Source organism: Rhineura floridana, chromosome 3 (genome assembly GCF_030035675.1).
Source record: "Rhineura floridana isolate rRhiFlo1 chromosome 3, rRhiFlo1.hap2, whole genome shotgun sequence".
Classification (NCBI taxonomy): Eukaryota; Metazoa; Chordata; class Lepidosauria; order Squamata; family Rhineuridae; genus Rhineura; species Rhineura floridana.
Genome location: NC_084482.1, coordinates 58,178,946 through 58,194,625, shown reverse-complemented (window position 1 = coordinate 58,194,625; position 15,680 = coordinate 58,178,946). Strand labels below are relative to the sequence as shown.

Here is a 15,680-nt window from a genome sequence, read left to right as displayed (position 1 = left end):
GACTTCCATATCTGTTTGATACTTTATGTCCCCCACTCCCCCACTTGGCCATTCATTCCTCCTACTTGAATTCCTGCTGGTGTGTTGCCCTCTCTTTTCTGCTTTTGCCACTGAGCAATCCAACTGGGATTGCCTTTAGTGATTAATTGGATGGATAAGTGCGCTGGACGCCACAACCATACTGCTTTAAGGCATAAGCTGGTCTTGACTGATCTTGCAGCATAGAAGGGCCACTTCTTAACTGGCCTTAGCAGAGATATTGTCGAGAGAAATCAGTACATGGTCTCTCCTGAAACCTGTGGGGATTCTGCTTGCACCAGCGCTGGGTGCCTGGATTCTCTCAGCTCTTTTGTGCCACATAGAGAGTCATGGGGAGTTCCTCCCTGCACGGCAGCTGGTGCGATCACCAATAGCCGCTCATCATTTTCTTTCTGCTCTGAGAGCTCATGTGTGTGTTTGTCCTCTGCCCTCACTCTTCAATACTTCCTCTACTGAGCAACTGTAATGGGGCAGCCCTGGTTGGCCCTCCCTGATTGTGTAGCAGTATAAAAGATTGAGGAGCAGAGAACATTAGTCTGCATGTGGCTATGAGAAGTTGCTTTTGCACAATGCCTGTGTTCTACCTCCACTGTCAGAGGCAATATGCCTCTGAATGCCAGTTGCTGGAAACCACAGGAGGAGAGGAGAGTGCTCTTGGGCTCAGGTCCTGCCTGTGGGCTTCCCATAGGCCTTTGGTTGGCCACTGTGACAACATAATGCTGGACTAGATGGGCCTTATGGCCGGATCCAGCAGGGCTCTTCTTGTTCTTATGTGCTTTTGAGAGAAGAACTTCAGTTCATATATTCTGGGCGCAATCTGTTTCCAGTGATTTCCCTGGTAGTTGATTCATTTTTTGATTTATTGCTTCCGACCACATTTAAGCCACCTTCCTCCTTATCCCCACCCAACTGTCATACAAACTGAGTTATGTCTACGTTGGAAGCTTCCCTTCTTTGGTCAGTGGCTAGGAGTTAGAGCGTAACAGCAGCAGCAGATTCCCATTCCTCCTTGAGTCACTAAGGCGGCAATTCTAACCAAGTCTACTCAGAAGTAAGACCTATTGAATCCAAGTGGGGTTAGGATTGCAGCCTAAGGGTCCAGAATTTGCACTTAAGGTTTTGAATTTGCCTGTAACCGTAGAATGGCCCTAGCCTTCAAATTGGTTGGAAGATAGTACTCAGGGAGGAACCTCATCAGCCGTCTGTAGGCTGGGGAAAGGTAAAAGTTGCTGCTTAAGAACGATGTCATGCTTTCAGCACTATAAAGAGTGTACACTGAAAGGAAAGGGAGGGAAAGGCAGTGTTCCGCGGCCTTCAGTTTGGCTTTCCCTAGTAAGAGTGGGTTGAATCCCTCATGAGTTTGGCTCCCTCAGGTGAGAGGTTCACGGCATTCAACCCAGAAATAGCACAGGCCCTTGTGTATGCACATTGTGAAAGAGAGTGTCCTCTTCTATGGGTCCAGGAAGATTGGAGATGAAATGTATCTCCACCGCTATTGTGCTTTGCCAGTCAGTCTCTCTGAGATTTTTTCCTCTTGGCTATGTCTTTTGCTCTAATTCTGCTTTATTCTCTGGGCAGGTTGTTATCTGTGGTGACCCAGCAGGAGAAGACACCAGAGAGTTGCTGCACTGTTATTATTCCACGTACACTCCAAACCGGGTAAGAACCCCCAGCAGACAGCTGGCCTCTCGCTTGTGCGATTCCTCTGAGTCATCCTTTTAGGATGCAGGGATGTTGGTAACTGGGGTGAAGGTGGCCATCATAGGGTCGAGGTCAATTAAAGGGAGGTCCCAGAAGGAGCCGGTCCTTCAAGAAGCAGGAACTACAAGAGTCTTCACGAGGGCAGGTTTGATGAGCAACAAGAGTCCTTGCGAGGTCTGATGAGAGGCAATGCAAACTCTATGCTAAAGAATCCAGGCAGTGAAGAGGACTTACTGTGGGTGATGACTCAGGATGCTGAGTTTTTCTTTAAGGGCCCTTTCCAAAAGGGTAGCCTTGGGGGAGCAGGTAGAACCAAGAGATGAGAAGATCTTGGATAAAACAAGATAACACAAGAGCTGGGAGCACGGTGGAGACAGGGTTGAGACCACAGGGATCAAAATGGGAGGCTTGTAGGCATATGTCTGATTCATACTAGCAATGCAAGGTGGTGCTGTTTTGGTTGACAAAAAGGCCGCAAATGGGCAAGCATATTTGCGTTGATGGGGGTACAATGGCAGGGGATGTTGTTGGCTTGCCCGCAAGAGGTCCGGTCCTAGAAGAGGAATGAACACTCAAGATGCTGTGCCTAAGGTTGGCTTCTTAGCCAAGGGGCTAGGCTGTACTCCTGCAGACCCGTGTATAAGATAAAAACCATCCCTGCTTTTTGGATAATTCTGTTGGATGATTTTTTTCCCGTGTTGTTAATAGTTTAACTGCTTCCAGTAGGCTTCTGCTTGGTGAGAGCAAAATGCTGGACTAGGCGGGCCTTTCGCCTGATCCAGCAGAGCTGCTCTTGGGTTTTGAAAAAGCTGTTTGCTGGTTAGACTTCATCTGTGAAGGTATCTAATCCCTCTCTTTAGTGACATAACAAGGTAATGGCTCTTTCAACAGGCCTTGGGGATTTCCGGGGAGGGTTAATTACTAAGATTGGAATGCCTCCTACCCTGTTTTAATATTATTGTCTGCTGCTGTATTGTTCTTATATTGTTTTTATATTGTATCATTGTATTGTATTTTATCATATTATGTTTTAACTGTTGTACGTCGCCTAGAGTGGCCATTGGCCAGATAGGCGACACAGAAATTAAATTTATTATTATTATTATTAAAGTGGCTCTCCTCAGAGTTATGAACCTTGCACATATTTGGTCTGCTTTACCAAAGCAGCTTATTCAGAGTGATTGCTTTTACTTTCCCCCTGCCTGGACCCTTGTGAAATCTTCACCAAAATTCTACATCCTGCAACAAGGAAGGCTATATTTTGTGACCATAAGATATTACACGAAAGAAGGCAATTAGACAAACTCATTTTATATAATGCTAACGGTAAAGTTTATTATTTTAACATGCTTACTTGGAAGTAAATCCAACTGTCTTCATTGGGGTGTGCTCCTAAGTAAGCATGCCTAGGGTTGCACTGTTAGCTTGGGATTTTAGATGTTTCTTTCCCTGGGATTGGGTTTCTGACAGTCAGTGGACAGCATTGAGACTCCTGGAGGTGGGGAGTAGAGAAGCTCTGCCTCCACCACATGGCTCTTCCCAGGTTCTGTTGTGCTTGGCAAGCTGTGCTTCCTGGCAGAATCCTGCAAGGATTGTGTGAAAGCTGGCAAATGCTAAAACTGCTGCAGAATGGAGTAAAAATACCCGCAGTCGAAATTGTGCACTCCCATGAAGCTATTTGCCAGGCCACAAAAGTCAAAATTTACCTGCCTTTGGATTGGGACTTGATCTGTATGCTCCAAGCTAAGTTGCTTGCCTTGACTACCGCAGGATAAAATCCTTGCAGTATGAAGAAGCCCTTTCATTATTTATGTCTCTTTGTTTCTCTCTTTTCTTCTTGATCTTCCTGCCCTCTTCCCTTTTGTTGGAGAAGTTTCACTTTCCAGACACTCCCTACCAACTCACACTTCCCCCTCCTTTCTCCAAGGTAAAGGCTGCAGACTCCCAAATGGTGACGCTGTGTTCATCTAGCAGTGACAACATCAGTCTCTTTGTCTTTTGACCCCCTTCCTGGGAATCAGATTCTTCCAGTGCTTGTTCTTCTGGAGCGTGTATGCTTTAACACAGGGATCTCAGCATTCCTGACGGGGGGGGGGAGCGATCATTACAGAGGCATGCATCTTGCCCAGCTGTCATTGCTGGATTGCCCCTGCATCTGGATTCATAAAGCTGACACAGATTCCATGTGGAAATGTCCTGTTTTCTTAGCAAAATGAACGGTTTGGATGACAGCAGGCAGAATGTTCACAGCAGAGTTTATTTCCCTCCTCTGGAGAGAGGATGGATGAGAGTTGTGGTTAAATGCATTAGACTAGGGCCTTTCATTGCATAGGCTCTTTGATCAACCACCAGTGTGTCTGCCCCAGGATCAGTCAGTTTCTCTCTTTGTGCTTCAAGTTTGCCAATGTCTTGATTTCTTCTGTGGTCCAGTTTCTATATGAAGAAAGCTCTACTTTAGCAACTCAGGATACATTCTGTACATTGTGGTCAATTGCTTTGAATGCATTATTTGGAGTGTCTCGCCATTCCGTTTTATTTTGCCTGTGATTTGTGGTAGGGCGTGACAGGAAGTAGTATAGGATTAGCTGTTTTGGGCAGTGGAATTGCTGGGGATAGATGGCGGGGCGGGGGTGGGGATCTGTGTTCCTTGAAAAGAGACAAAGGGGCTGAGTAGTCAGGCTTCCAGAAAGCCACATTTTGTGCCAGATACTGTAGGGATACGGAAAGGAATGTGGAAATCGTGTTTCTTGTAGTGCTGTGTACTTCACCTTGCTCTCCCATTTTGTGAAACTCTTCACTCCCCATCAAAAGAGGCAGTCATTTTTTCTACCTCTTTTGGGGCTGGAGGGAGGAATTTCACTGAAGCTTTCATGAAGCAGGAGCTTGTCATTTACATTAAGGTTGAGGTGGGGAACTGGATCCTGCCGGTGGGCTGGATCCTTATCTCTCCCACAGGCCAAGTTTGACAGGAGGTTGCGGCTATGCAAGCCCTGATGATCAACTGTCTGTTGGCATTTTCAGACTGGCTGGCGGGCAAAATGGGTGGGTCTAATTAGGCCCGAGGGCCAGAGGTTCTCCATCACTGCCTTAAGGCTTCATAATGTGATATGGTGCCAAGGTGTGTGTGTGTGTTCATGCTTAAAGCAGTCCTTGTGCTGCATTCCGCAGCTTCCTGGGCTGCCCACACTTTCTGAAAGCCCTTGAGAGGATCTCAAAGCATGGGCAGCCCAGTGAGCACTGGGGACTGAACTTCCTTTTAACTTAAAGAAAAGCACGTATATGATGTGGCTCTTGGGTGCTCCACAGGCAGCCTCCTGGGCTGCTCACAGTTTGAGGTCCTCCCGAGAGTTTTCAGGAATGCAGCACAACACTTATTTTTAAGTGAGCACATGCGTGCCTTGGCCACCTTTTCATGTTAGGAAGCCTTAACGTAAATGATAAACCCTCAGAATCCCCCAGCTTCTTGTATTTTGAAAGATGATTTCCTTTTGTCTCTCCCCTGCACAAATGGTCAAATCATGAAGGGGTGAAAACATCAACAGAGCTTTAGTGTCTTGGCCTCATAGGAGCTTTGTGTTCAAAGTAGCGCTGAACCACTGTTTTCAGCTGAGGGTCTTCTGGGCCATTTATGGGTATCAAAGGAGAGAAATCACCCCTAAAAACTGGGGAGGTGAAGGAGCATTTCAGTGAAATTTTCAGAGGTGGGGTTGGGCCCTTTGCTTACATAACTATACAAGGTGGTCCAGACTTTTTACTCTTCATGTTGTTTTTCTTTTAAATCTTTTTCTAAACCCTCAGATCACTGGCAGTGGCATGAGAAACTGTCATATATGAGGATTTTAGCGTGTGGATTGTAAAGTTGTGCTCAAGTTGTGCTTCCGGGTTTCCCAGAGGCATCTGGTTGGCCATTGTGAGAACAAGATGCCAGCCTAGATAGGCCTTTGGCCTGATCCAGCAGGGCTCTTACATTTTTGTGACAGCTGGCTCTCGCAGCAGCTGTCGTGTTTGCTAGGCTGTATCAGCCTCCTTATGACTGACAGCTGGCTTATTGGAGAACGTGTCAAGTTGAATGAAATTGGGAGGGAGGAAGACTGAGGAGGCTGGTAGTTCTGTATGTCTGCCTGGACTAGGGTCTCCTCTGAAAGTGGCAATAAACAGCCTAAAGCACCAGGGGCCCATAAGCAAGCCAAAGGAACACGTGGCCCTGCCTGCTCGGAAACTTACTTCTGTTGTATTATATATTCCTGGCAGTTGGGGACTTGTACTTAGGAACTGTATACCAGGGCTCTTGTGTCAGGAACTCTTCTCCTAAGTCTCCACATGGAGCCATATATAGTACTTTGAGATCCTTATGCAGACTTCATTTCCTTGAGGCCAAGGTGGCAGACCTGGAAAAGCGGAGAGAGGCAGAGAGGTGTGTGGAGGAGGCCTTCAGGGATGTTATAGCTGTGTCCCACTCCAGCGATGATAGCTCTCCTGCTATCATGGAGAACGATGGTCTCGGGGAAGGAGAGCATCCAGCTGAGGAAGAGGGAAACGATCCCTTAGAAGGGACCCATTCCTTGGGGGATGAGCAGCTATCCTCTCGTGCTGAGGATATATCTCCAGGGGGTGGAGGGATCCTCGTAGTGGGTGATTCGATCATTAGGAACATAGACAGTGGGGTGTGTGATGGGCGTGTAGACCGCAAGGTGTTTTGCCTGCCTGGTGCGAAGGTTGCGGATATCGCCCATCGTTTAGATAGTTTGGTAGACAGTGCTGGGGAGGAGTCAGTGGTCGTGGTGCACGTTGGCACCAACGACATGGGGAAATGCAGCCGTGAGGTTCTGGAAGCAAAATTTAGGTTGCTAGGTAGGATGCTGAAAGCCAGGACCTCCAAGGTGGCTTTCTCTGAAATGCTACCGGTTCCACGCGCAGGACCAGCCAGACAGGCCCAGCTTTGCAGTCTCAATGCGTGGATGAGACGATGGTGTCGGGTGGAAGGGTTTAGATTTGTTAGGCACTGGGGAACATTTTGGGACAAGCCGGGCCTGTACAAAAGGGACGGGCTCCACTTGAACCAGAATGGAACCAGACTGCTGGCACTTAAAATTAAAAAGGTAGCAGAGCAGCTTTTAAACTGACTGAGGCGGGAAACCCGACAGGAGCTGAGAAAGGTCCGGTTCAGAATTAACATCCCCCCTGGGATAAAAACCAAAGAAATGATGAAATTTTAAAAGGGGTAGGCCTAGAAGTAGGCATTGTGAGAGCAGGGGCACAGGATATAAATTCAGAAGAGCAAAATTACCACAGGCCAAACCACAAGTGCCAAAGACACTTGAAGAGAGACACTGCTTACAAGTGCCTGTACGCTAATGCTAGGAGCCTGCGAACCAAGATGGAAGAACTGGAGTGCTTGGTCTTAGAGGAGAGCATTGATATAGTGAGCATAACGGAGACCTGGTGGAATGGAGAAAACCAGTGGGATACGGTTATCCCTGGATATAAACTATATCGGAAGGACAGGGAAGGACGTATTGGTGGCGGAGTCGCTCTATACGTGAAAGAAGGCATTGAATCCAGCAAGCTGGAAACCCCAAAAGAGGCAGACTCCTCCACAGAATCGTTGTAGGTGGTGATACCATGCCCCAGGAGGGACTTAATACTGGGAACGATCTATCGTCCCCCTGATCAAAATGCTCAGGGAGACCTGGAGATGAGATATGAAATTGAGGAAGCATCCAAACTAGGAAATGTGGTAGTAATGGGTGACTTCAACTACCCGGACATAGATTGGCCGCATATGTGTTCCAGTCATGACAAAGAAGCAAAGTTTCTAGATATTCTAAATGACTATTCCCTAGACCAGTTGGTCATGGAACCGACCAGAGGGACGGCAACCCTGGACTTAATCCTCAGTGGGGACCGGGACCTGGTGCGAGATGTAAGTGTTGTTGAACCGATTGGGAGCAGTGACCACAGTGCTATTAAATTAAACATACATGTAACTGGCCAATTGCCAAGAAAATCGAACACGGTCACATTTGACTTCAAAAGAGGAAACTTCACAAAAATGAGGGGATTGGTAAAAAGAAAGCTGAAAAACAAAGTCCAGAGGGTCACATCACTCGAAAATGCTTGGAAGTTGTTTAAAAACACTATATTAGAAGCTCAACTGGAGTGCATACCGCAGATCAGAAAAGGTACCGCCAGGGCCAAGAAGATGCCAGCATGGTTAACGAGCAAAGTCAAGGAAGCTCTTAGAGGCAAAAAGTCTTCCTTCAGAAAATGGAAGTCTTGTCCGAATGAAGAAAATAAAAAAGAACACAAACTCTGGCAAAAGAAATGCAAGAAGACAATAAGGGATGCTAAAAAAGAATTTGAGGAGCACATTGCTAAGAACATAAAAACCAACAACAAAAAATTCTATAAATACATTCAAAGCAGGAGACCATCTAGGGAGGCGATTGGACCCTTGGATGATAATGGAGTCAAAGGTGTACTAAAGAACGATAAGGAGATTGCAGAGAAGCTAAATGAATTCTTTGCATCTGTCTTCACAGTGGAAGATATAGGGCAGATCCCTGAACCTGAACTAACATTTGCAGGAAGGGATTCTGAGGAACTGAGACAAATAGTGGTAACGAGAGAGGAAGTTCTAAGCTTAATGGACAATATAAAAACTGACAAATCACCGGGCCCGGATGGCATCCACCCGAGAGTTCTCAAAGAACTCAAAGGTGAAATTGCTGATCTGCTAACTAAAATATGTAACTTGTCCCTCAGGTCCTCCTCCGTGCCTGAGGACTGGAAAGTGGCAAATGTAACGCCAATCTTCAAAAAGGGATCCAGAGGGGATCCCGGAAATTACAGGCCAGTTAGCTTAACTTCTGTCCCTGGAAAACTGGTAGAAAGTATTATTAAAACTAGATTAACTAAGCACATAGAAGAAGAAGCTTTGCTGAAGCAGAGCCAGCATGGCTTCTGCAAGGGAAAGTCCTGTCTCAGTAACCTATTAGAATTCTTTGAGAGTGTCAACAAGCATATAGATAGAGGTGATCCAGTGGACATAGTGTACTTAGACTTTCAAAAAGCGTTTGACAAGGTACCTCACCAAAGACTTCTGAGGAAGCTTAGCAGTCATGGAATAAGAGGAGAGGTCCTCTTGTGGATAAGGAATTGCTTAAGAAGCAGAAAGCAGAGAGTAGGAATAAACGGACAGTTCTCCCAATGGAGGGCTGTAGAAAGTGGAGTCCCTCAAGGATCGGTATTGGGACCTGTACTTTTCAACTTGTTCATTAATGACCTAGAATTAGGAGTGAGCAGTGAAGTGGCCAAGTTTGCTGACGACACTAAATTGTTCATGGTTGTTAAAACAAAAAGGGATTGTGAAGAGCTCCAAAAAGATATCTCCAAACTGAGTGAATGGGCGGAAAAATGGCAAATGCAATTCAATATAAACAAGTGTAAAATTATGCATATTGGAGCAAAAAATCTTAATTTCACATATACGCTCATGGGGTCTGAACTGGCGGTGACCGACCAGGAGAGAGACCTCGGGGTTGTAGTGGACAGTACGATGAAAATGTCGACCCAGTGTGCGGCAGCTGTGAAAAAGGCAAATTCCATGCTAGCGATAATTAGGAAAGGTATTGAAAATAAAACAGCCGATATCATAATGCCATTGTATAAATCCATGGTGCGGCCGCATTTGGAATACTGTGTACAGTTCTGGTCGCCTCATCTCAAAAAGGATATTATAGAGTTGGAAAAGGTTCAGAAGAGGGCAACCAGAATGATCAAGGAGATGGAGCGACTCCCTTACGAGGAAAGGTTGCAGCATTTGGGGCTTTTTAGTTTAGAGAAAAGGCGGGTCAGAGGAGACATGATAGAAGTGTATAAAATTATGCATGGCATTGAGAAAGTGGATAGAGAAAAGTTCTTCTCCCTCTCTCATAATACTAGAACTCGTGGACATTCAAAGAAGCTGAATGTTGGAAGATTCAGGACAGACAAAAGGAAGTACTTCTTTACTCAGCTCATAGTTAAACCACGGAATTTGCTCCCGCAAGACACAGTAATGGCCACCAGCTTGGATGGCTTTAAAAGAAGATTAGACAAATTCATGGAGGACAGGGCTATCAATGGCTACTAGCCGTGATGGCTGTGCTCTGCCACCACCCTAGTCAGAGGCAGCATGCTTCTGAAAACCGGTTGCCGGAAGCCTCAGGAGGGGAGAGTGTTCTTGCACTCGGGTCCTGCTTGCGGGCTTCCCCCAGGCACCTGGTTGGCCACTGTGAGAACAGGATGCTGGACTAGATGGGCCACTGGCCTGATCCAGCAGGCTCTTCTTAGGACTGAAGAGCTTTTGGCTCTTTTCCATGTTCTTCCTTGTATGTGTTTTCAAAATGTGAGAAGAATAAGACATTTGAAACTGCCTTGAGGCACACAGATCTGAAGATGCGTCTGTAGTTGTGGAGCAATCGGCCTTCACAGTTGCTCTTCCTTTTCACCCCTCAGGCCTCCATTCTAAAGCATATAGGCCAAATCAATCCCAGCTGGAGGACTTGGGCCAATCTTGGCTTTGCATCCTTTCGTAGCCAAACCTACCCCACAAAGCTGGGTGTGAGGATAAAATGGTATACGCCACGTGTAAACTGTTTTGAGTTCGGTACAAAATGAGCAGGATACAAATGTGTGTGAGGACATAAGAACCGCTTGCTGGGTCCGGCCAGTGGCCCATCTAGCCCATCATCCTGTTCTCACAGTGTCCAGTCAGGTGCCCATGAGAAGCCCACAAGCAGGATATGAGCACAACAGCCCTCCACCTACTTGTGATTCCCAGCAACTGGTGTTCAGAGGCATAATGGAGGTATAACATAGCTATTGTAACTAGCCACCATTGATGGCCTTATCCTCCGTCAGAGGGAGTAAGGGAGAGGTAAAAGGAAAGAATACTGCTCTGTTAGGATAGAGAGGTAAGGGTCTCCTCAGGAGCTGTCCAGCATCAGTGATGAGCTTGACCGAAAGGGAAGTGTGGCCTGAAGCCACTGCTGTCATGGCAACCGTCAGGCCCTCAGGCAACAATTGGGTTGAAGAGTAAATCATCTGACAGCATCCAGAGCTGCCCTGCAGTGCTCTGTCCTGTACCTGGAGCCCTTTCCTGTCGCCCGCCTCTCTTGCTGCTCCATCTCTCTCCTTTTGCTTTCGCAGAGAAGGATTAAAAGCACTGACCCACTTTGCAGCTGTCAGAAGCGCCGTGTCGGCAGCGGGGAGCCAAGTCCACCGGTGCCAGTGCTAATAAATTAACTTCTTTCCCAACAGCTGTATCAGCTTTTTGTTCTCTGCAACCTATGGACGTTCTGGGAGGAGCCCCAAGACAGACGATAAACCAGTGGAAGAGGCCTGGGCAAGGCAGTATGATCAAATCAAACAGCATGGAAATTAAATTCCATTCTCACCCATTTAATTCAATTTACTTTGGGGAAAAAGCTGTGACTGTCAAAAAAGAGAGAAAGCGGGGGGGATCCTTATTGAAGAGATGCTTAGGAATTGGGGGGGGTGGCAGATGCCGGCAACTCTTTTTCTATTTGTTTTCAATAAAATGATTAGGATGAGGGAAAGGGATGTTAGCCCCCACCTTAGTATGCTCTGTGAATGTCTGGACCTTTTTGAAGATCCCCCTCCCCCTTTATACTGCGGGCATCAACTCTTGTTTCTTCCCCTGAATGCTTCAGCGACTTGTTGCTACCACCTGCTGGCCATTCGGAGGAGCTGCAGGGACAGAAAGATCAGGCCAAGGGCATATCACAAGTCATAAACAAGATATGGTCATCTTCTCCCCCTCAGAAACATAAAGAGGAAGCTTCAGTTGGTGGGTTGTGTTGGCACCAGAATCCACATCACACTGCTGAATTGCATGTAGGATTGAAATGTTGCTGCATGAATCAGAAGTCTATGCATGGAATGTGACCACAGTGAGACTCACACCAAGACAAACCACTCTACAATCACATGTGCCCAGCAGAAGTGCTGCCTAGACTAAGTGGACAAGCGGGATCTACATGGTGCTAAATGTGATTGCCACCTGGCTTGCCCTTGTCATGCAAGAACATCAAACTAGGCCTTAGCATTAGCAAGCGGGCCATTCTGTCAAAGGGATCAAGCAAACCACTCCTCCTCTCATTTTCTGAGTTAAATAAGGCCGTCTCTTTGTCCAACAGCCACACTTGCCACTTCTCTGTGGGGCTTTGTGAGCATAGTCCTACATTCTGTGGAGACTACAGGTGGAAGGGGAGCAACAGCAATCTTTTCTGTGATGGTCCCTGGCTCTCCATCCTCTAAGCACCTCCATACCATTCCCCTTAATGCTATTGGGTTCAGCAACTGGGGACTTCTTAGACGGCATCATCTGGCTCTCTATTGGCATGGTAAATTTTTTCACTGTATTGACCAATCACCTGAAGGGACCATGATAAGAATACAAAAGTCCATCTCGTTTAGTATCTTCTCTCCTGATACGGCCAACCAGCCACCCCTGAGAAGCCTGCAAGAAGAACCAAGATGGAAATAAGTCATCTCCCACTTCCCCACCCCCTGCAAATCCTTTGTCAGAAGTGAATAAATTCCAATAGTTCAATCACTGCCAAAAGAGAGAAAAAATACAGAGACCATGAACTCTTTGCTCCCCAGTTTTTGTAGTAACTTGATGTAGCTGTCAAGAACACCAGTATTGGGAGCATCTTCAGTAATAGCACAAGGAAATATAGAAGCAGGCCACAGAGGCAAGAGCAAACTAGTTCTAACTAATATGGGTAAAGGCTTGGCTCACAATGGAATCCTCCAGGATATATTTGCACATCACAAACTCATGGCTTTCGCCTCTTCATTGCTGATTTCATGTTGTAGAAATTCAGTAAACAAAGGACACAACAACAGTTGGGTGTCAAGTTAGTGTTTATGTTGCTAACTGCCCACCTGTCACCAGACAGCCATCTTGGCCTGACTTTTAATGTATTCAAGCATGAACATGTAAACAAATAGGAGACAAAAATGTTAGGAATATGATGGCATTCATGAGTGATACTAGAAACACATCAGAAATCAAAGTGAGCAGCAGGAACTACAGAGGGGGCAGTCTGAAAGTATTTGAGGCATGCGGAGAACTTCAGGCCACATCCACACCATATACCACTTTAAACAGCCATGGCTTCCCTTAGAGAATCCTGGAAAGTGTAGTTTGTGAAGAGTGCTGGGAGTTGTTAGGAGACCTCTACTGTCCTCCCTGGGCTACAATTGCCAGAGTTCCCTGGGAAGAGGGATTGATTGTTCAGCCACTCTGGGAATTACATCTCGGAGAGGAGAGGTCTCCTGACAACTCCCAGCACCCTTCACAAACTACACTTCCCAGGATTCTTTAAAGGAAGCCATGTCTGTTTAAAGTGGTATAATGCTGCTTTAAATGTATAGTGCAGATGGGGCCTCAGAATATCCCAGGGCAGTGACCCTGAAATGGGTATTTTCTGCCATTGCTCCTGCTCTTCGGAATGCCTGTCCCTCTGCCATGTGTGAACCATCACCCATCAGTTGCTTCAAACATCTTGTAAAGACATTCTCTGTGGGCTGGGTGGTTAAGCTCTTTCCAAGCAAGTCCAGCAAGTGTCAAGTCTGTGGACAAAGTGGGTGAAAGTGTCACCTGAGACCCGAGAGTGGGGTAAAAAGAAGAGGGAATGTGGCAACAGTTCCAAGTCTATGAAGAGCTCATCCTTTTGTGTACAGGCCATGGTGCAAATTTAGGAAGCATCTTCATTTTCTTTTTGCAACTCCATTGATGTTCCTTCCTGCAGGTGATGAGACAGCCCTAACTCACTTCCCTTTGGAGATGGGCTTGCTTGTGCAGACAAGTAAAACAGCAAGATTTTTTTAAGAGAACATCAGCATGTCATTTGACATCTCTGCTTGCACTGTAAGAGCAAGGTGGCTAAACCTGCCAGGGTGAACATAATTAATGTGGTCACTACAGTAATTAATGCCTTACAAAACAACATGGCAACATCCTGCTTGGAGTGAAAAGAAAACGACTATAGCAAAGAAGCCAGTTTTAGGGTGGAAAAAGAAATCAGCTTTACTGCATTGGAAGGACAGCTGTTTTTTCTGTGCTGAGACAACATGAGAAGATGAAACTACGTGTTGCACCTCAACCCAGCATCTTCAAAGCCCAGCAGTTGTTTGCAAATTGGGGCTGAAAGGATGTGCTTTCCACCAGTGAAGTGGTGAGCGCAAAGTGGGTGCTTAGACCTCTCTGCACCTGATGGTGATCCCCCTCTGCAAGTTGCACTCACTTGGCCCTGATTTGAAGGTAATAAGTGGTGTCCAAGCATCAAAGATATGAGCTTGAAAGCAAAATGTATAATTCCACCATCTTGGGACTGCCAGAGGTGCTGGCCAAAGGTGCAGCTGTTGAACCTTTGGATGTGCTGTATGTATTTTTAGTGGAACCGGAGGAAGGATCACTTCCCACTGAGATTGAGATTGGAATTAGAAAAAATCCATATAGCTAAATTCTACATGGAGATTTTCAGAAATTTCCATTTCTAACTCTGACTCCTGGCTTGGGCTCCTCGGCTCTGACTCTCGGGCTTAGCTCCTGATGCTTGGCTCATCTCTGACACCTGCCTGTGCCTGAGCCTTGACACAAAACTGCATGCTTTGTTTTGCTTGAAAAGTGCTTCATGTTTGGGGCGATTTCCAGCCCTCTTTGCAAGAGAGGTCCACGTTATTTCAGTGCTGTTCTCCTCAGTGCTGTTTTCTCCTCTTCTTTTCCTTCACAGTCCGTAGCCTCACTTGCCCCCATCCTATTGGTCATGGCAACCCAAGCCTGTGATGATCTCATGAGCAATCGTGAACAAAATCACTTGGGTCACCATTGCCACAGCCAATCAGATTAAAGGTCAGTGTGATAGCAAAACAAGCCGAGGTCAGTGAGGGTAAAGAAATGGCACTAAGAAGCAGCTGCTGGCCTGGGAGCAAAAAGGTGTTGAACAACCTCAAAACAATGTGAATAATCTATGTGGGAATTTCTCTCCCCTCCACACGCAGTAACTTATTTAGCTGCATTGCCTGCGCTTCTTCAAAAGTGAATATTGAAACTAGAGAGAATCCAGCACTGCTGTGATTTAGGTGTGATGTGTCCCAATGACGAATATGAGGGGGCTCACTGTTGGAAAAGGAAGGCAGGGTCCCACCCTGTTCTGGCTCAGCATCATAAGGCAGCATTGGCAGACGGTGGGTGGCTTTGGGTTGGAGTTTGCTGTCTGGTTCATTATTCCATGCCCTGCTAATGGCTTCATGGTAATTATGAAGGATTTTATTATCTCCTTTGTCCACTGAGTGCTAATGCTCTGACTTTCCTTTATCCTTCCTGAGCAAGAGGAGCTCGGGGAAGCTGCAAATAATAAATAAATAAATAAATAAATAAATTTCAGATTGGACATTAATTGGTAATTAACCCTGGAATTCAAGATAAAGCCAATGAGAGAGAACAACAGTCCCCCCCAAAAGAAAAAAGACAAACATAGTGTAGACTAGGGCTGGTGGACCTTTTTGGCCTGGCCAGCCAGATCTGAATCCCCCCCCCAGCAGGCCAACTTCGACAGGAGGGTGGGATGTCACATAATCCGCCAGGGTCGGCAGAGCTACTGCACAAAGCAAAATTGAACTCCCCCTGCATCAGCTGAAATGCGGGGAGTTCGGTCCTGAGGCTTCAGGCGTTCCAGTCAGTTTCCAGCAGGAACTAGCTGCCATAGTCCCACAGGACTGAACTCCCTGCACACCAGCTGATGTGCATGTGTCCTTGTGTGTGCAATAACCATTCAAAACACGGTGTGTACTTTCCATCTCTTTTATTTGTTGTGTGCTGGGATAGCAGTAAACATGACATGTTAGCCTTCCCACCCACCCAC

At 46.4% G+C, this 15,680-nt stretch overlaps 1 protein-coding gene across 4 annotated transcripts in view; it reads left to right on the top strand.

Annotated features, from left to right (window-relative positions):
- The window catches only part of SPATA20 (spermatogenesis associated 20), a 66,249-nt gene that overhangs the window by 42,062 nt on the left and 8,507 nt on the right, over positions 1-15,680 (top strand). For all 4 annotated transcript variants that reach the window (XM_061616026.1, XM_061616022.1, XM_061616025.1 and 1 more), the window contains one exon: positions 1,618-1,698. In XM_061616026.1, coding sequence (XP_061472010.1) covers positions 1,618-1,698 — 81 coding nt within the window. The remainder of the gene's footprint in view (positions 1-1,617; positions 1,699-15,680) is intronic.